The sequence below is a fragment of the Phalacrocorax aristotelis genome, chromosome 10 (assembly GCF_949628215.1).
Source record: "Phalacrocorax aristotelis chromosome 10, bGulAri2.1, whole genome shotgun sequence".
NCBI lineage: Eukaryota > Metazoa > Chordata > Aves > Suliformes > Phalacrocoracidae > Phalacrocorax > Phalacrocorax aristotelis.
This window is the reverse complement of record NC_134285.1, coordinates 12,044,672-12,063,658: the sequence shown is the minus strand read 5'-3', so window position 1 is coordinate 12,063,658 and position 18,987 is coordinate 12,044,672. Positions and strand designations below refer to the sequence as shown.

At 35.8% G+C, this 18,987-nt stretch overlaps 1 protein-coding gene across 8 annotated transcripts in view; it reads right to left on the bottom strand.

Moving 5' to 3' along the window:
- The window catches only part of MRTFB (myocardin related transcription factor B), an 89,282-nt gene that overhangs the window by 56,461 nt on the left and 13,834 nt on the right, over nucleotides 1-18,987 (bottom strand). For 6 of the 8 annotated variants that reach the window (XM_075105247.1, XM_075105248.1, XM_075105237.1 and 3 more), the window contains one exon: nucleotides 5,826-6,043. In XM_075105247.1, coding sequence (XP_074961348.1) covers nucleotides 5,826-5,979 — 154 coding nt within the window. In that variant the 5' untranslated portion in view covers nucleotides 5,980-6,043. The remainder of the gene's footprint in view (nucleotides 1-5,825; nucleotides 6,044-18,987) is intronic. The other 2 variants (XM_075105241.1, XM_075105242.1) reach the window with 1 other exon arrangement.

The window sequence follows — 18,987 nt, the reverse complement described above, 5'->3', positions numbered from 1 at the left end:
TCTAACAGAACTTTTACCAGTCTTGCTTTTACTTTAAAATGTCCACTGTCCCAAGTCCTTTTTCCTGACAAAACATCCAGGACTCTTAACTCTTTTCTCAGCTCAAATCTGCCATAGAATATTAGCTCCTAGCCATCAAAGAGGGAGATCCTAGCAGGTAGCCACGTTAGACACATCACAGCCTTTTCTACCCTCCTCCAGTACAAGACATACAGAACCAGAATGCAATCCCACATCTACTCTGGTTCTGAGATTAGAGAAGCAGACACCCATAGGCTTCCATTAGATAGAACAAAACTGTTTCTCCACACAATGCAGAGGACGGAGAACAGGCACACTCACAATCTGAAAGGATTTATAGCCACAACAAAGAGCTGAAGCAGGCCTACAGAGTGCTAAAGGACACTCAATAGCCTGTATAGGAGACAATCAATTCTCTACCCATTTTATAAGAATATAACCAGGCTCTCATCTGTGAATGACGACTGCACAAGAGTAACTTGCACATCTCTTTTTTAGAAACTAGTAGCCACTGTCACAGGGAGATTCTGGCACAGTGGGATAGTCAAGAAAGCCACTGCAAAGCCAAGAGAGATTGCTGTAAAACACAGAAGCTAGGACCTTTTCATTTTACAAATACCTGGAAACAACTATGATTGCATGGCTCCTGACACCCAGACCTTCGCACCTACCTCTACCAGCCAAAGTGTCATGATCACCAATTCTGGGAAAGTACTAATTCAGCGTGCAAAAAGCTTTGTTCATGCAGTGCTTCCTTTTTTTGATGGTATCTGCGTGTGCAATCCTTTCCCAGCCTTTGGCTCTGAAACAGCAGGTTGGAAGGCTGCAAGCAGCATCGTTCCCATCCACTCTCCTGCTGTCAGCAGCAGACAGCCTATCCTTCCCTCCCTTGCCACCTCCTGGCTCTCAGACAGAAGCTTGTGAAACTGTGGTACAGTGCGTGGGTAGCATACTGTTCTGACTAGTACTTCAGCTGTGCCATGCTGCCTGTTAGTCTCTCATTCGTCCTCCACTGCAGTCCAGCTAAACAACATCTAGTCATCAATTTTCTCCCTCCCGCTCCTAAAGAAGCGCCTCATCTGTGTCATTTGTTTCCTCCCCCAACCACTGTCCTTCCTAAGGACACAGCAGCTTGACTAAAAAAGCAAATACAGCATACACAACCTAGGGTCCTTCAGGCAGGGATTCAAACCAAGAGCTTCTTAAGGGCATGCTGTTTCCCAACTTCCATTTATGTGAGGAGCCCAACTCCTTGCATGACAGACTGGGACTATACGCCAGTGGTTGCCATTAGACTGCCAGAATCACAGGCATGTCTTTGGTGCCTGCTCAGTAGCTGACAAGTATGAAAAGTAAGAAGAAAGCAACAAGATAAGCAAGAACCAATGAAAAGGTAACTTTTGATGCTTTTTGGCAAGTGGAACAAGTGTTGGCCTCCAGTAAACAGGCACGATAATACGCAAAAAAAAGGGCACAAGTTTATGTGATCGATGCATTGTATGTATTGCTTAATTATCCAGAAAGATGCAGACTAATGAGAAACTGAAATGAATCTCATTAGTAAACCAGTAATGCCCACAGCCATTGAATTGAAAACAGCTCAAAAGAAAAAGGGAAATCTTAAAATTTTGACAGTCTGGAAAACCAGCATTACAACAACCTGGGAAGTTGATTCTTTATTATTACACCCAAACACACACACAAGGTTACCGTCGATAATCAGTTTGTTGTTCTAACCCCAAATAATTAAAGTGTTTGCTTTAGAAATGGTTCAGCTGAAGTATTTCAGCCCTGCTTTATCTAGCAAATCAGCTTGAAAACTCCCATTACTTGCCCTGCTATTAAAATGTGAAACATTAACTGGTTCATATTTGTGTTTTACAAGCTTTTTATGATGGAAGATGTCTGTCTGAAAAATGACATTTGAGACAACAAAAATACGTTGCTGCCCTTCTCTCTCTCGCTCCCCAACAAAATTATCCATTTGTCTTTAATCAGGGAGTAAACACCTGCATGTAGTAAATGGCTAGAGAAGCTTAAGATGCTGCTGCCCTCCAATTGTTTGTTATTGATCCTGTACTGTAAGTACAACCCCTTCAGAGTTGGCGAGCACGTAAGTGTTCCTTTGTAACTCAAGGGACAACAGGTCCAGTGGAGCTTAATCTAAACCATGAGGTTCTGCACCAAAAAACCACTGAGCTATGCTCACCTGAACACTCATGCTATCTTTGCTCTGTAACTGTGATCTCTGAGGGCAGAGTGGGCAGGGAAAGAGGAGTAGAACGTTAAGAAAAGGATGAAGTAATAACATCTCAAATAACTCCTGGCTCACCAGGCATGCGCATGCAATTTCTTTGTACATTTCTGTTACCCTGCTGTGATTACCTCTGTGAAAAACAAAACCAAACCAAAGCATAAGCCTCCCACACTTCTAGTGTCATTGGAAAAGCCTGAAACACAGTTTCTGTACTGACTTGTGCAAGCCAGCTTAACAACACTATGCAGAACAGCACTAGAATAATTCAGGCTTCTACTGGACTACTGCCAAAAGACTTATTCAAGTAAACAAAAGGTTTAAAAGATCACTACTGAAGCCCACAGTAAGCATAATGCTTGCTGCATAAAAATATGCTTCCTGCATAACAATATTCAACAAAAAACATTAAATTTTTTTGATTTTTTTGTATAGGCTGCCGTTGTATTTCTGTCTATTAAAACCTCTTATGCTTACAGACTTTGTAAAATTGTGACTTGTTAAAATACTCCTAAAGAAATCCAGTTTTGGTAAAAAGTAAAAACAAAGGCTAAGTATTAACGCTACTTTTAATATGAATCCATCATGTGCAAATTGCACTTCTGCAAATTTTCTTCTGTCATAATTTCTACAAAAAATTATTTTTAATGAAATTAACTAAATCTGAAATTATAGGTGAACAATAGTTTGGGTGCTCTGGAGGATGACAGTGCCCAAAGCTCTCTTTGTTGTTTTAGGAAAGCAATTTGAACACAAATGTCCATTTCATATAAGAACAAAAGCACCCAGCCAGTATAAAGTCAGATATTGTCAGATTTTTCACATATGGACCGGAAAAGAACTAGGAGGCTCCTCTGAAGTGAATTGAGGAATTATTTAAATACTACTAAAGCAGCATTCTCTCAGCAGCAGGATGCTTAAACAACATTAGAAAGATCTATAAAACTGAAAAGAGAGGAAATCACACTGGTGTCCATCAAATATTTCTTTATCATGTCTATCAGACTGTATTCCTCTAAAAATTCCTATTATACAATTTCTCAATCTGCCTTGCAGGTTGTTGAGCCTTTTCCTTTTCAAAAGCAATAGGGTTATGCTAATAATGGCCTTGAAAAGGATGCCTAATCTTTTGGCCAAGCCCAGCCAGATGACTTAGTCTTGTCACAAAAGACCCAGATGAAGTGAGGCCACAGCCCATTATGTGAACTTCATACAATCTCTTCCTTACAGAAGGCATTAAAATATTTGTGGGAGGTCTGACACTCACTATGGACAAATGCTCAAAATTATCCTAAGTCATAACAGGAATTCTGCTAGATAATGAAGAGAAGAGTAACAGGGCAATGGTTCTTAAGTCAACTGGCACAGAGAGTGAGAAGCAACTTCTCAAATGATTCATTTCCCACCACCACTTTATTTACGAAAATCTCTTCTGTTATTTCAAGAAGCCAGAGCCCTTAAGCACTAAAATCTCCTGCCACTGCCTTTTATTTTGAAAGTAAACAAGAAGCAGCTTATATATGAAGGCAATACAAAACCTACCTATAAATTATTTCACTAATTCACGAAAGCACAAAAATACTTTCAAGTTATGGGAAGAATACCTAAGAAAAGAACCAACTGTCCAATGCAGAAGAACTAAAAATGAAAGACTAAAGAGCAAACGTAAGTTTAGCACCTGAAGCTGCATGCCTCGTTTTACTGCTCATTTGTCAACTTATCTTTATTAGTAAAAGGAAGAAGATTACAAAACAATAAAATCAAGGGAAGGGGATAAATAGGTACTTAACACAGGCATAAGGAGGTTTGTCAAAAGAGAAGTTTACAAACTTGCCATCTTCTAAGGGATTATTCCTGTTTAATTTAGTGTGGTCTTGTGGCAGTAGCCTTCAGAAATGAAAAGGTTGACGTATGTAGCCTCAACATAGACACCCATGTCATACATTTTGGTTTTAAAGGCAATTAAAACCAAACAAATTTTCCAGAGGTGTAATTACACACAGGATGCAAAAACCCCCACGACATTATCTTTTTTATTATGTTTATGAGTTTTGTTGGCATTTTTTGCTTCACTATGAAATAGCTTGCTTTAAATACATATTTCTCTTGCTTCCTTGAAAAATAGGTAAAATGTTGTAAACGATCTTAAAACAAGCTTCTGGTATAGACATACCTATTATCAATTTAACATCAAAGAGCCAACAAAAACTCCCATCTCCCAAATTACAATCTTTTTTCTGCCTTACAAAAAATAATTTTTAAGGATGTAGAGACAAAATATTAATAAACTAGCTACAGGTCCCTTAGTTTAAAATACTTTGAATACATTATATCAGTTAACGTATTCTGTATTTCAGGATCTTCATACATGGTAAAAAACAAGGAAGCAATTTAAAAAGACAAGCTCAGGTACTGAGAGAGGTTGTAGTTCCACATTTATATAAGCTAAGCCTAAGTCTTGCTCCTGCCATATTTTCTCTTTATTCTGTTGTTATTGAGTGCTGTCTAATGCTGAGGGTATGTACACAAAGCATCATAGACTTAGTCCCTCATTGTGTAAACAGGAGCATCTTGGTTACAGACAACATTCCACATCTTTCTGAAATGGAGAGTACCATGACTTGGACCTGTCCCCAGGTATTCAATATACATACAGCCTACTAACATATATCCCCATTTTTTCTGCTTTAAAGCTGGGATATTCAGATAGTTTTATTCTTATTTAATAATGCTGAATTAATAGCTAAACTGCTTTTAAAAATGCCTCAAAACCCAAATAATTAATTTACATACTTTGAGTGTTCCCACTATTTACTATAAATACTGGAAAACAAGTCTTCATTGTTAGAAGATGATAGTTGAGAAAGCACACACCACATTAAAAAAAAACAGAAAAAAGTTCCTGCCTTTTCCCCAATAAAAATAAAGCTTATATTTGGATTCAGACCTAATTCTTCCTGATCCTTACTGTAACAGTGGAAACACTTTTTTCCTAAGTCACAATGCCAACATCAACAATGAGGAAAGATACTGGAAAGATTCCCAAAATTTAAATCTTGGTTTTCTTTTGTTGCTCAACCTTAAACTATGTGGTGAATTAAACTTTCTGGGATACAATGTGAAACTTCAATTCTGTATTATTTTTGTAGGAAAAAACCCTGTTCTTGATAATTATTTCAACTCTCAGAAATATTCAAGTAATACATTTATTGATTTATGTATAGATAAAAATCAATAAAATTATAAATTAATACTAGCTGTGGTTTTAGAACTATTTAAAACTATAAACAACTCCATTCTATATGCCTCAACCATGTATTCCAGTTGGGGTTTTAAAATCTGACTTACAAGCTGCCATGACAGGTGAAGCTGACCAGGACAGATTTTATAACAAACACAGCAGCACTTGAACTCTACATAACATGATTTGGGAAGAGCAAGCGAAGAGGATCAATTAATGTTATTTGAAGAAAACAAACATACATCATCATTCCCACAGAAAACATTTCAGCAATGTAGAGGCAAGGAGAACAGTCGCTTTTGCACTCACCATTCTTCCGTTCATTGAGGGGAGGTAAGTACTGATTGGGCTGCAGTGAGAGTTCCTTAAACTCATGGGCAACTGCTTCGCTATGAGGACTAGGAGCAAGCCGGGCTAGTGCTCCGGAATCGTCCTCAGCATCTGCGGTCCCCAAGTGATCCATTGTGTTCAGTCGTCTGGAGATAGGGAGAGGAAGTGGTTTCTTAATCACACTGTAGTTGATAAAACTAATCAAGGGAAAAAAAAAGAAAATTCACATTACTTTTTTGTTTGGTTTTGGTTAGTTCCTTTGCACACAAAATTCAACTTTAAAGATATACACATTATCTACTAATTTCCCACAAATATTACGGGTTTGCAAAGATATAGTTAAGCAATGTATTTACAAGCAATTTAACAGTAATTCGGTTCTGAGAAGCAGGACAGTTTCTCTGCTCACTTTGAGAGAAAAATTACAGTGTTAACTCTCAGTATGGATGTCCAGAAGCTCCTATGCCATACCTTCTACAAAGTGACATGGCCTGTTTATCAGCAAATCATTCTTTTTTTTTTCCAGTAGCTTTATTAGAGAATGCTGAATTAATATACGATACCATACAAATGGCTTTTAATATTTTGAAGCACTGCACAACTTTCCTTTGGATCAAAAATCAACTTCAGTCGTATGAAGTCCTGCATTAATACCGAAGAACTATATTAGAAGTAGTTCATCTTTAGTCTCTCCACCAAGGAAGACTTTTTGCCATGGTTTTTTTCAAATTATTTTTATTGCATACTAGCTACTTACTGTGAAATACTCTACAGAGTGGAATATAAGTCCCAATTTAGTATTTCTTTCCTTTCTATCATTAACATGGTACTTAATCTACAGCGAGGAGAGCCGTAAGTGTGAATTACTGGTACAGGCTTTTTGTAGTTCACAGAACTCTATCAATAAAGTCATTAAAAATTCAATAAATCAATATGGACTTCAATTAAGTCCATCCCCAGATTCCTGGAAACTCAAACATGAAATATTAACAATTCATGAAGATTGATAAAGCCAAAGAAATATCTTATTATTGCTAAATTGTTTATTTTTAGTTATTTTTCTTAAGAAACACTACTGCTGGCCATACTCAGCCATAGATTTCAGTCTTCAAGTATACTGAAAATAAATACCACACATGTTGGGGTGTGTATTTAAAGGTTATTGAAATGCAACATGTGTTTCAATGACCATACCCAAAATCTTTCAAACATTACTTGATATTTTTAAAATCATCAAGGTGACAAAAAAGGATCATGTCCAAATGACCACCGAAGAACGGCCCACACTACAAAATGGGTTAAAGAATCATGTTGTTGTAAATGCCAACTTAAAAGAAAGAAATAGAAGACTGCTTGATATATATCTCAGTAGAACAATTACGATAGTTAAATGCTTCTTTTTTTTTTCCCATTATTTTCCATAGTTACCAATAGGTGCTTTCACATTAAATGAAGACACATTAACTTACTGTTATGCAAGATTTTTTTCTTTCTTCTTAGCTTTTAGAAGCATAATTTATCCAGCTCTCATTCGATTTCCTGACATTACACTCTCCTCAAACTCCCACTCACCCATACAAATTAAGTACATTATTAACCAAGCAAGTCTCTTCAGAGCAGAATTTAAGGAAAATTTAGCTGCTTATCTGCTCATATTCACAGCGTTTTATCCACAACTTTTAGCTATGACTTGTGCCTTGGAGTCACTTTTCAAAGAGAGTAAGCCACATTAGCTGTATTCATGACATTACATCCAGATGAAATTAGGAGACACACCTTTTTGTATTAAAGGGTTAACATTTATTATGCTGCATGTTAGCTTTGACTAACACTTTTCCCCACTACAGATAACTAAATAACTTGCTTTAAATTAAACCAGCTTAGTTTTCATCACTTCTACAACATACTGCTAAATTAGTTACACGTCCATTTCTTAATTTTTGTTTCAGGAATGATTGTAAATGTGGGTTTATTGTCCAGATTCAATGAAGAACACGGCACACAGAATTATATGCAACATATTAAATGACACTGATTGCAGCACAACTCAAAACAAGCTGACTTCTCACATAAAATGTGCTTAATCTGTGGTCTGAACCCGACCAAATCAGGTTAGAAGTGACCTTCTGGAGGTCATCTAGTCCATCCCCCAGTCCCAAGTAGGGCTACCAGCTGCTCAGGGATTTGTCTTGTCAGGTTCTGAGAAACCTGTAAAGCTGGTGATTCCACCACCTCTGGGGAACCCCACTGTGAATGCCGTGCCACTCCCACCCCCCCACTTCAAACAGTATTTCTTCCACTGTAACCTGTGACTGTTGCCTCTTGCTGTTTTGCTCGAACAGATGAAATTGCAGATTGTGAGTCTCAGATCCCAGTTTTTACTGCGATTTCACACAAGTACACAAACTTGATCATTCAGAAATCCCTAAAACAAAAGTTCTCCAATGCAGAACACTAAACCTAATCTGAAAGTTTCCAATTCACAGTAAAGTCTCAGATATTGCAGATTCCTTGTCTTAAAATTTTCAGATAAACAATTAAATCACTGTGAAGTTGTTAATTTAAAAAAAAAAATTGCTGCAAGTCTAAACATCCACTATTTATCAATTTACCATCCTTTACCATTACGGAATTTCACAGGAACAGGCCTCTAGGAAGCAAAACTGAAACAGGCTGTAGCATGCATATTAAAATACCACATCTGATGCCTTTTTGTTTCCTTAGGCAGTTGGCTATACTGATGGACAGAGCAGGATGAGGTTGCTACGCACTGTTACACACTGAAGGCCCTCTTATGTCTTGCTGCAGGGGTGCTGCAAGCCCCTTTACCTATAGGCTGTTAAAAATTCACGTATTTTCCCAAATGATCCTTTAAAACTGTAACATCCCTGTTGCTATGCTGCTACATCATCTTTAAATGAAAGGCACTCTAGAATTTCCAGAAAGTATAAATTCCTCAGTCATATCTCAAATCACATTTTGCTCTCATTTCTTTTCATTTTTACTGATGAACTGCTACCGTATCAGACTACAGAAATATTTTTGAGCTTAGAACAAAGAATTCTCTTGACTTTCCCCAAAAAAAGTACAGGCACATCCACCCAACATTAAGGGTTTTGGGGGGGAGGGAATTCTGCCACCTACATCGTCAAGATCTGGCTTAGATGCACTATGATCAACAAGAGCTCCTCACTGAATTGATGAGCAGAACATCTAAACAATACTATAAAGATGGCAAATTGAAGACTTGCAAAAATAAAAATAAAACTATTAATTGGATTCTTCTCTCTTCTGTTAGAATCTAAAGGAGAATTCAGCTGTTCAACTTTCTAAAAAGAACTTCTAAATTTAGCATCCATGAAATTACTAGCTTGTCTTAGGCATATGGTTTTCATTATTGATTGACAAAAATAATTCTGAAACTAAAATAAAAAACATTTTGATAAACACTTTAAAAAAGAAAATTAAATAGACAAAGAAAAAGACATCTCTATGTAAACAGCATCTTTTTACACTGTTCTATGTATGAGATAAAGCAACTACTATTTTTTAGCACACTCATTTTAACTGCTAGAGAAGATGCATACAATTGCTTTATCATCAGCTGGAGGTTACAAACAGCAGCATTTACTTCACATGAAACTAGACTTAAGAAACGCTGAACATCTCCCATCTATCTTCAGTTTTCAAACCCCATATTTCATTCTGACATTTCTAATATAACTGATTTTTTTGTGTTTGTATTGCTGATGTCCAAACACAGTGGGAGAAAACATTAGTTCACCTTGATTAAAATCAAACCCTGTACAATATCTGCTTTATCCAGTCATCATGCAAAAAAGTGGGAAACTTCTGATTTAGAATTTCATGTACCATGATACTATCATATTTTATATTAAAGATAACACGTTTGCCTCTCCTTTCACATTTCTTTGAGGCCTCCTCAATCTTGAAGAATTATTTCATATTTGCCATCTGCATTTACAGATGGCAACCATTATCTGTGTAACCCCTGCCTTTAAGCAGAGCTATACACAAAAGTGTATTAATAAACATAACTGAAACTCAACAGTAAGAATATGTACAGGAAAAATACAACTAAAAAGTATCTACTATTAAAGTCTCAATATTCCAGTCTGCATAATCCAAGAAAGCACCGTTTTATACAAGGCTAATCTAACAGACAGAAGTCAGTTGTCACCTCAGGGGTTTCCACACCCTTCCTTGAACCTAAGAGTAGTAAAGTGAAAACTAGAACAAAATTATTTTTCCTACTTAGCCTTCAGAACAGATTATCAAAACAGAACATGTAACAGCACTGCAAGCAAGGCTTTGGTTCACATTTATCTGACAACTCCATAGAAACAGTGTTCCAGTACTGGCAGAGGAGAACTCTTGTACCGTGTATGAGTCTTATGTAAGTGTTCTCACAGATTGTAGGTGGTTGCTATCTTTCTTAACTGCTGAAGACAAACGCTTCTTTTATTTTTAAACATTTTATCTTCAAAAGACAAAGTATATTTCCTTTGAAAACACCTTAGAAGAGGGAAAATATATACTTCCCTGCCACATGAGACACTCAAACTGGTATTTTATTTGGCACAAACTGTGAAATCTGGATGATACTTAGGTAGTAAATCAGCTTTTATTTTAGAAATCTGCTGGAAAAAACAGTTAAATAATTACACTGCATTCAAACCCTGGCCAGTCAAATGGCCGACCTCAACATTGCTTCACTCTAACACTGGCAAGGATCTTCCATCACAATACACAGTGCAGTATCAAATTATTAAGTCACACCAGATTAGGTATTAGAAAAACCAGGCTCCAGTACAGAATTTATTACAGAATCATGGTCTGAACATCAGCAGTCAAATCACCTAGGTTTAAGTTTCTCCATTTATAAAACTTGGTCAAATTTTAGATACATCAGAATCTTTAGGGGGAAGAATACTAGAACTGCAAAATGTTGGTTTTGGCCTTTTTTTTTTTTTTTTTCCAATGTGTCAGGAAACAGTAAAAAAAGAAATCTAAAAATGCTTAAACACCGCATCCAGCAGGTTGGCTTAACAGGTGCCAGTCTTGTAGTGTATTATACACAGTGTATTATACACAGTGTATTATACACAGTGTATTATACACAGTGTATTATACGCAGTGTATGATAGGAGGCTAATTTGGCAATTTCTCTATCCATCTCAGAAAAGGGCAAGAACTATCCTTTCAGAATGCAGCTGGCCCTATCAAGAGCACAGATATGCCTACACAATCCTCCTTGCTTACCTTCAAATTAGCTGACTCCCAGTGGTCAGACCCTTGGAATGCTCAGTACCTCATTTTTTTCCAAAGAATCAATACAAGTAGGACTTGGACATCAACATTCAAAATACACAGGAACATTTAGCTCACAGAACAATATGGTAACTGTAAGCTGAGAGAGTAACTTCCCAGAGACAAGAATTGGGGATGAAATACCCATTTTCAAAGAGAGGAAAAGATGCAATGTATTTAAAGGATGACTCCTCTTGACATGCTGCCGATCAGCGAGGGGTAAAAAGAAAACCAAGAAACACAGAGCAGTGTTGGCTGGAGGAAATCCATCTCAAGTCAGTTCCTGGAGCAATACCAAATCTAGGTGTCTGCTACACAGACAATAATGCTCCTCAGTCTCGTATACAATGGTTTCTCTGTGACCTCTAAAATGCAGCGTGTTCTGTTTGGTAGACACTAGCACACATCATATATGCACAATTTCATTTCAGCTGTGCTAACATTCTATTGTACGCCTGAGATCTTATTAAATTCCTACATGAAAAGCTACTGAGGCTCCCTTTATAATTGTTCTGAATACGGTTTTCTGCATGTCCATACACAATTTTTCCCCAAACTCTAAAGACTACTTATATTTCATTACAATATTGAAAGATAAATAATAGTAATAAAAAAAAAGCTTGGGAAATACTTACAAAGTACCTAACAGCCACTTAAAACTATTCCTCCAAATCACTAACCTGTCTTTTACACCAAGTATCATATATTGGTGTTTCTAAAGTAGTAAAGATGTAGAAACCAAAAAATAGCCTTTTGCATTTAGCACTGTAATTTTAACAAAAGTTCTTTTGTTTTCTTTTAGTTTTTCATCTTCTCAGTGGATTTCAAATGCACTTACTGAAACAGCATTTAGAACCAGTAAAGACGAATATATGACTGAGTACAAAATGAACATAGACATAGAAAGTACTTGCTATTAATAATCATCCAGATTATCAGTAAGTTAACTGAATACATTAATCTAATTCATTTTTGACATTCATAATTTCACTGATTGGAGAAAATGTCTCAAATTAAGTTTGCCTGTTACAAGAACAATGCTTATTCTGTTGAGATTTGGACCCCTCATTTTGTGTATTCCACAGTGGATTAAAAGACCAAGACAGTTTTAATGAAAGAAAATATTCAACCATTTTAGATTTCCACTTCACACACTGTGATACTGTTCCTTTTCCCGAAGAGAGACAGCTTCAACACTACTGACAACTTGGTGTTGCTTACAACTTCTGCGGTTGGTTCCTCACACAACCTCTCTCCTTAAAAGTATTATGGATACAGTATATGAACTCTGAACTTAAAACTGACATCAAATTATTATATTGAAAGAAACTGCAATCCTGCAGTTAAAATACAGTGTTGGTATATTAATTAATGAAGATAAATTTTGTGGTAAAATACACAGCAACAAGGACTTAAATCATACCGCTATTTTTACAAAGGTAATTTAGACAAAAGCAGAAAGAGATGAGAAATATCGATGGCTGACTAACTATGAGTAATCAGCTTGGATTATGCATTAGCAGAAACTCATTGTTACTATTCATTTCTCTAAAAACAATGTGCAGAAGTATATGACAGAACTGAGGTCCTATCAGGCTTCTCACCATACCACTAATCGGAATGACATGCTTCTTAAGGAGCATGGAGTCAAGACCAGACTGAGGAACATTTCAGATAAATTTCCTCTCTTATTTAATCATTTATTGAGATTAAATTTTTGTAACTGTCAACTGTAGCTAAATCAGTACCACTGAGCAGACACTCCAGAAACTGATGTAACACTTCCGCATATTTTGATGACAATGCTACACTGAAATTCTCTTTACCAATTCTTAGAAGGAAATCTTTAAGTATTAATATTTTGGACTGATTAAAGTCTGAAAAGAAATAAGCTACATCAGCAAAAGCACAGCATAAACTATGTAAAGTACAGAAAGTTACTCATATCTGGACAGAGGCAGAGGATGAGTCAACAGAATACCAGATGATACATTCCTCTTGTTCTGTCCCCGGGAGAGGGGGAAGGCACCTCATTCATAGTGGGAGATGTGGCCTGCTAAGTGCAAATTAATTACCAGGCAGAGAGTGGGGGTCTGTGATGAACAGAGGCAGCCTCTCACAGCCTGGGGAAGCTAAAGCATAGCCTGTTGCTGTGTAGGGCCATACAGATGATTCAGCTATTCTTTTTTAATATTATGCCTTCTCAAAACTAACCTATTCAAATAACTGTTGGTAAAATCTGGGCTTCACACACCCCTTCAGTAGAAAGGATAAAACTCAAATGTTTTGAAGCTTAGTGTTTAAATACTTCAAGGTCTCAAAAATGTTTTAAGTAGATTATTACATTATCTCCTGTGTTCACATGTTGTGGGCTTTAAAATGGTTATTAATAAAGTTCACCCAAGATGCTAGATTTCTTATAAAAGTAAAGCAAGCCAAGGTTCAATATGCATAATATTCACATCACTAAAACAAAACTAATCCCTTCAGACAGAAGAAATGTTTACATTGTTTACTGATTATATAGAACTTTTCAAATATACCATCTTCCTTTAAGACACAGTTATGAAAGTAACTTCGCAGCATGCACCAAAATCAACAAACGGTCTGATGCACCAAATGAAAAACTAGTGTCTAGGATTAGCTATCTCTTAAAGATAATCCACAGTCAACAACCTTCTTAAAAGAAGGGTACAAACTGCTTTGCTATTCTATCATGTGAAAGAGAGAGACGGTCACGTAGGTAGTTGTGCAAGTTATCTGAAACGAGCATCAAAGCTAGCATCTATCAGTCTATCTGGATAATCCAGAACATCTTTTAATATACCTTCTACAGACACAATGCTGTATAAGTAGTAGCCACATTATGCTTAACTTACAGCACAGTACTGTTTGTCGCTGAAAGTTCATAAAGGCTTAAGTCATGTTGAAAACTGTGAATCACAATAAAAAGGTATGTTATTTCACCCACAACTAAGTCCATCCTTCCCAACAGCCCCTACCTGTGCACTTAGTAGTAACAAGAATTACAGCAACAACACTTGAAAGTATAATAAACACTGTCCTACAACTTGTCATAAGGGAATGACATCCAGATACAGTCTTCAACTTTTTTTTTTTCTTTACTTTTAATCACCTTACAGGCAGACATAATTTGATTTTATCTCATCTTAATGCACAATGCTCATATTGAGGCACTGCTAAATCATTCAGCTGGATTAACTTGATTAAATAAACATGAAGCTGTTACAGCACATACCCTCACTAGTTCTAATAAAATAAACAGCTTCATAAAAATACCTTAAACTAGAAAGGTAAAACAAAGTAATATCTTGTTTAGATGTTACACACACACCATGCACAGAAATACTCCATTTGCAATGCTCAGAAAAATCTAAACATGACATTCCTATTCTACAGTCTATGAAGATGTGGATTGTCAATATTTTAAATTTGCTTTAATACTCTACTAAAATTTAAAACGCCTGTATTAACACTGACAGCAACAAAATTTAGACTCAACTTAGAAAACAACACAAGGGCAATTTTATAATACATAAATATAGCAAGACAAAGAAACAACGAGAAACCACATCATTAGTCATGTGATTGGTGTGCAAACAAATGATGCTTCCAGTTTCTCATCCTCACTGATCTGTACACATTTAAATTAAGTCTCTTTTTTCCAGTAAAACATAAGTAGCACAACATTTAAGGAGGAATTTATTTGAATTCCAAATAAGAAAATCCAAAAGTTCTTAATATCACTTTTAATACAAAGTGCTTAGCAGTAGTGTTCAAGTAATTGCAAGATCAACTTAGACTTGCCAAAAAGCAAGTTCAGTTCTTCTGGACTATGACAGAACTTTGTGGAAGGAATTAATAAAATAACATGTGCTCCATCATTTCCTGTAGCCAGCAAACATAGACAGTGTAGCCAGCAGAATCTATTTATGTAATTGAAGTTGACAATGTATTTAAAAAAAAATCAAAACACAAACGTGCTCAAGTTTGGAGTAGAAGTCAAATATTTAGATGAACACATCATGCGACTGCTAAACATTTTGGTGTCACATCCTAGAAGTGGGCATTTATTTAAAAAAGATAAAATATACAGAGCTTTAAACAAGAGGTATTCTGACAGTTCAGAAAATAATCAATTAGTAACTTTTATCAATAATTTGGATCATCATCTTTAACAATTCCTTTATGTGTTTAAAATCCTTTGATAGCCAAAACGCTGATCTATTTTAAAAAATGAATGTTGGTAGAGCATCTAAGGCATTTCGGAAAATATTAAATTACTCCATGATTTCATTTGTTTGCTTAGCTACTTCAAGATGTCCTCATTTATGACTAAGCTGCAGGTGCTATTCTGTTTATTTTAGTGCCTGTAAACCAAGCCCTTGAACCGAACAAAGCAAGGAAAGCATTAGGATTCAAGTCAAAGAGGAAGGAACTGAAGACTGTTTCCCATTGAACATTCTACTTTCTACCTTCCTTCATAAGCATGACTGATCATTACACAATCATTTCTATAAAATGAAATTTATTGAAAAAGATATACTTTGCTTCTTTTTATTTCTATTTAGTTACAGAGATTAGCAGACTTTTATTATAGTATTTGGTGTACTAAAGACTGATATTTGACCTCTTAAAAAATGCAATTGACTTCAACAGGACAGAATTTCACTTATTAATGTTCAGCAATAAACTAAATACTAATTAGACACTAATTCAAAATAACATAGCGTAAAATTTCAGATTACTAGCAACTTCAATTTAGGGGATCTTGCAGATATTAAAATGATTATGCCTGAACTGCAACTCAGTGCACACATGCAGATGACACTCAGTTAAGCAGTCCCTACTCATAACCTTAGGACGACTCAGAAAATCTCTCACAAACCTTTCGCTGCATACTGACTTGTACCAACAGAGCTACTTTCAGGTATCAACAATGCAAACAATAACTTAAATTAGCTCCCATGGAAACCAGACAACTTGTTACTCTTAACTTCTGAAACTAGAACTTGTAAAATTTAACCCACTAATGGACAAATTAAAAACTTAAAAGGTGACAGATTAATGTTTAAATAAAAAAGATAACAATCAATATTCTGGACATCTTAATCAGCAGCTATTTACCATGCGTTATTTGATTTACACTAAGTGCTTCGAGTTCATCTAAAATATCTCTTTTATGATCACGTAACCTCCCTGTAGAAAGCACAGCAGAGCATTATGATATGTATTTAACTGCCCCAAATGACTGGTTTTACTTTGCAAGTTATTGGAAATATTTAATCTTCTCCTCTATTTCATTTAACTAGAAAGAAAACAGAGTCCTAGTAACAAACAATTATCATGTCTGACTTACAAGTTCATGGGACCATATCTTCTTTTCAACAACTGGATATACATTGGATGATGTGACACATTTTGAATAGCACTAAAATTAAAATTAAGGGCTAATTAAAGATGATGATGGAAATTTTAAGATTAATTTGTATGGTGCTGCTGTCCTGCTTAGACAAAACCATTGGGTGAGCTACAGCCATAAGATTTTGAAGGCTCCCCTAGTGCTCCCAAAGGTAACCCAGTTAGCTATATTAAATGCATGTATTCATCACATGCATGCTGTATGGGTAAAAATGCCCATCTTTCTCAAGTAAACAGAGGCTGTGACATAAAATTTTGGTAGTCCCATAATACCACTTCATGCTCTTGATACTTGATACATATAAATTATTCTCCACTCTATTTGTCATTACCCTAGACTCAGAATGAAATCAATATACTTCATGTTTCTTATAGCCAAAGCTACTACTCGAACTGGACAAGTATGTTTATTTGCTTGGCTTAAAACTATTACTTTCTATTACAAACTAAAAAGCACTTAAAAGGGACCAACCACAGTTGTTTCATCACTTAGATACCAGCTATCATTTAGATTCACGGCTTCAGGAGGACCACCTCTTCCCTCCACAGTCTTCAACTGACCCTTTCTCCAAGCTACACCTACTGATATGGCGGGGTGAAAGAAAAGTTATTACACCTTACCTGGAAGCAAACAGAACGAAGTGTCATGGTACCTTTGGTAACAGTGAACCACTGCTCAACTGCTCATATCTCACGTCATATTAAGTGAGCTAATTGTTTATACAACAATAAAAGGTCAGAATGTGAATGCAATTATAGCAGTTGTAACAGATTTACACCTTGCAGTATCTTCCCAAGAATTAAAGTGCTTTTGTTCTTCGATTGTGGGGGGTTTTTTTAATTAACAGATACAATAAGGATGCATACTAAAAGAAAGTTAAATTCTATGCATTTAAGCACAGACTTTCAGTAGGAAAAACCCCAAACCACAAAACCTCAACCCCCAGCTTCCTCAACATGGGAAATTAAGTGTGAAGATATATCACAAACATCATATTAGGACTTCAACAGAAAAATTAGTAAAATTGTTAAAGACAAAACAACACTCTTTACTAAACTAAAGCCAAAACAAAATCTTGTACTTGTCAAATTAAGTACACTTCTAACAAGACCAATAATACACTCTGTAAACAGGGTTAAGACCACAGGAAGGAATATCACTTACTGTTTCTTTGTAAGTACAGAACCAAAATTATAAGTGATCAAGCTTAATCCCCAGTTCAACACCCATATTCTAAAATAAACAGAAGTAGTATGTTATTAGTACGGTGCTGGAAAACTCTGATGTTCTGAACAGTTTAATGCTATAATCCACAAGTCCATGCCCTCCATGCTTTAAGAACCAATTTCTCACGATCTCCAAAGCCAAAACGAACTTGAATTCCATTTTCCATACTGATATTAGCTAAAGACTAATAGCGCAGAAACTCCGGGTCAGGAGAGTCTGTGTTGCCTAAGGCCACTTTCAAAGAAGTCTTATCTGTAACTATTGTGTGTTCCAATATTTCATTCCCTACAAAGCTGCTTGTTTAAAAATAAAGAAATAAAAATTAGATGGATGGTAACCATAAAATTGTTTACAGTAGATTTCTGCACAAATTGCTACACTTAACAGCTGTAACACATCTAAATTCTGTAATTCTTGGGATTTTCTCTTAATAGCCATTAAACCTTCCCCTTATAGAACAATCATCATTCTCATCTCCCTCAATTATAAAGGAGAGAAAAAAGTCCTGTTTATGCAGAAATGGCAGTAACCAAGAATAAGCTGATGAAGAAAGAAACTGAAATGTTTAAAATCTCGAGAACCACTCAACAGAAATTTAACAAACATAGAAAAAAGGCCTCTAGTATTCAAAGATATAAATTTCACATGTGTAGACAAAAATCAGGAAGCCTGACTGCAATAAATTATTTCCTTCAGTCAATTAAGACTAATTATTTCCAAATATCATCTTTAAGGAAAATAATATTTAGAAATTTATAATGAAAGTAAACAAACAATCAATTTAACACTGATACAATGAGTGTAAAAAAAAAAAGAAAAAAGACAAACAGGCAGGGTTTGTTACAGCACCATTTCCACCCCCCCAATTGAAAGAACAGGATATTTCTGCATTAAAAAGGGACACCATTAATAAAATCTGCTATACTAAGATAGAAGGCTCCTGTGCAACACTGCCTTATTATTACAAAGCTTAAATAGCTCTTAATATAGGTTGTTCCTTAATTCAACATATAAGGTATCGACTTCAAATGTTTAAAAAAAATAAATTATAGTTATTGACTAATTAGGTCCAATGGCATAGCAACTAAATATAGGGCATTTCTGTTAGAACCACCAAGTCCACTTGTAATTGCAATGGCA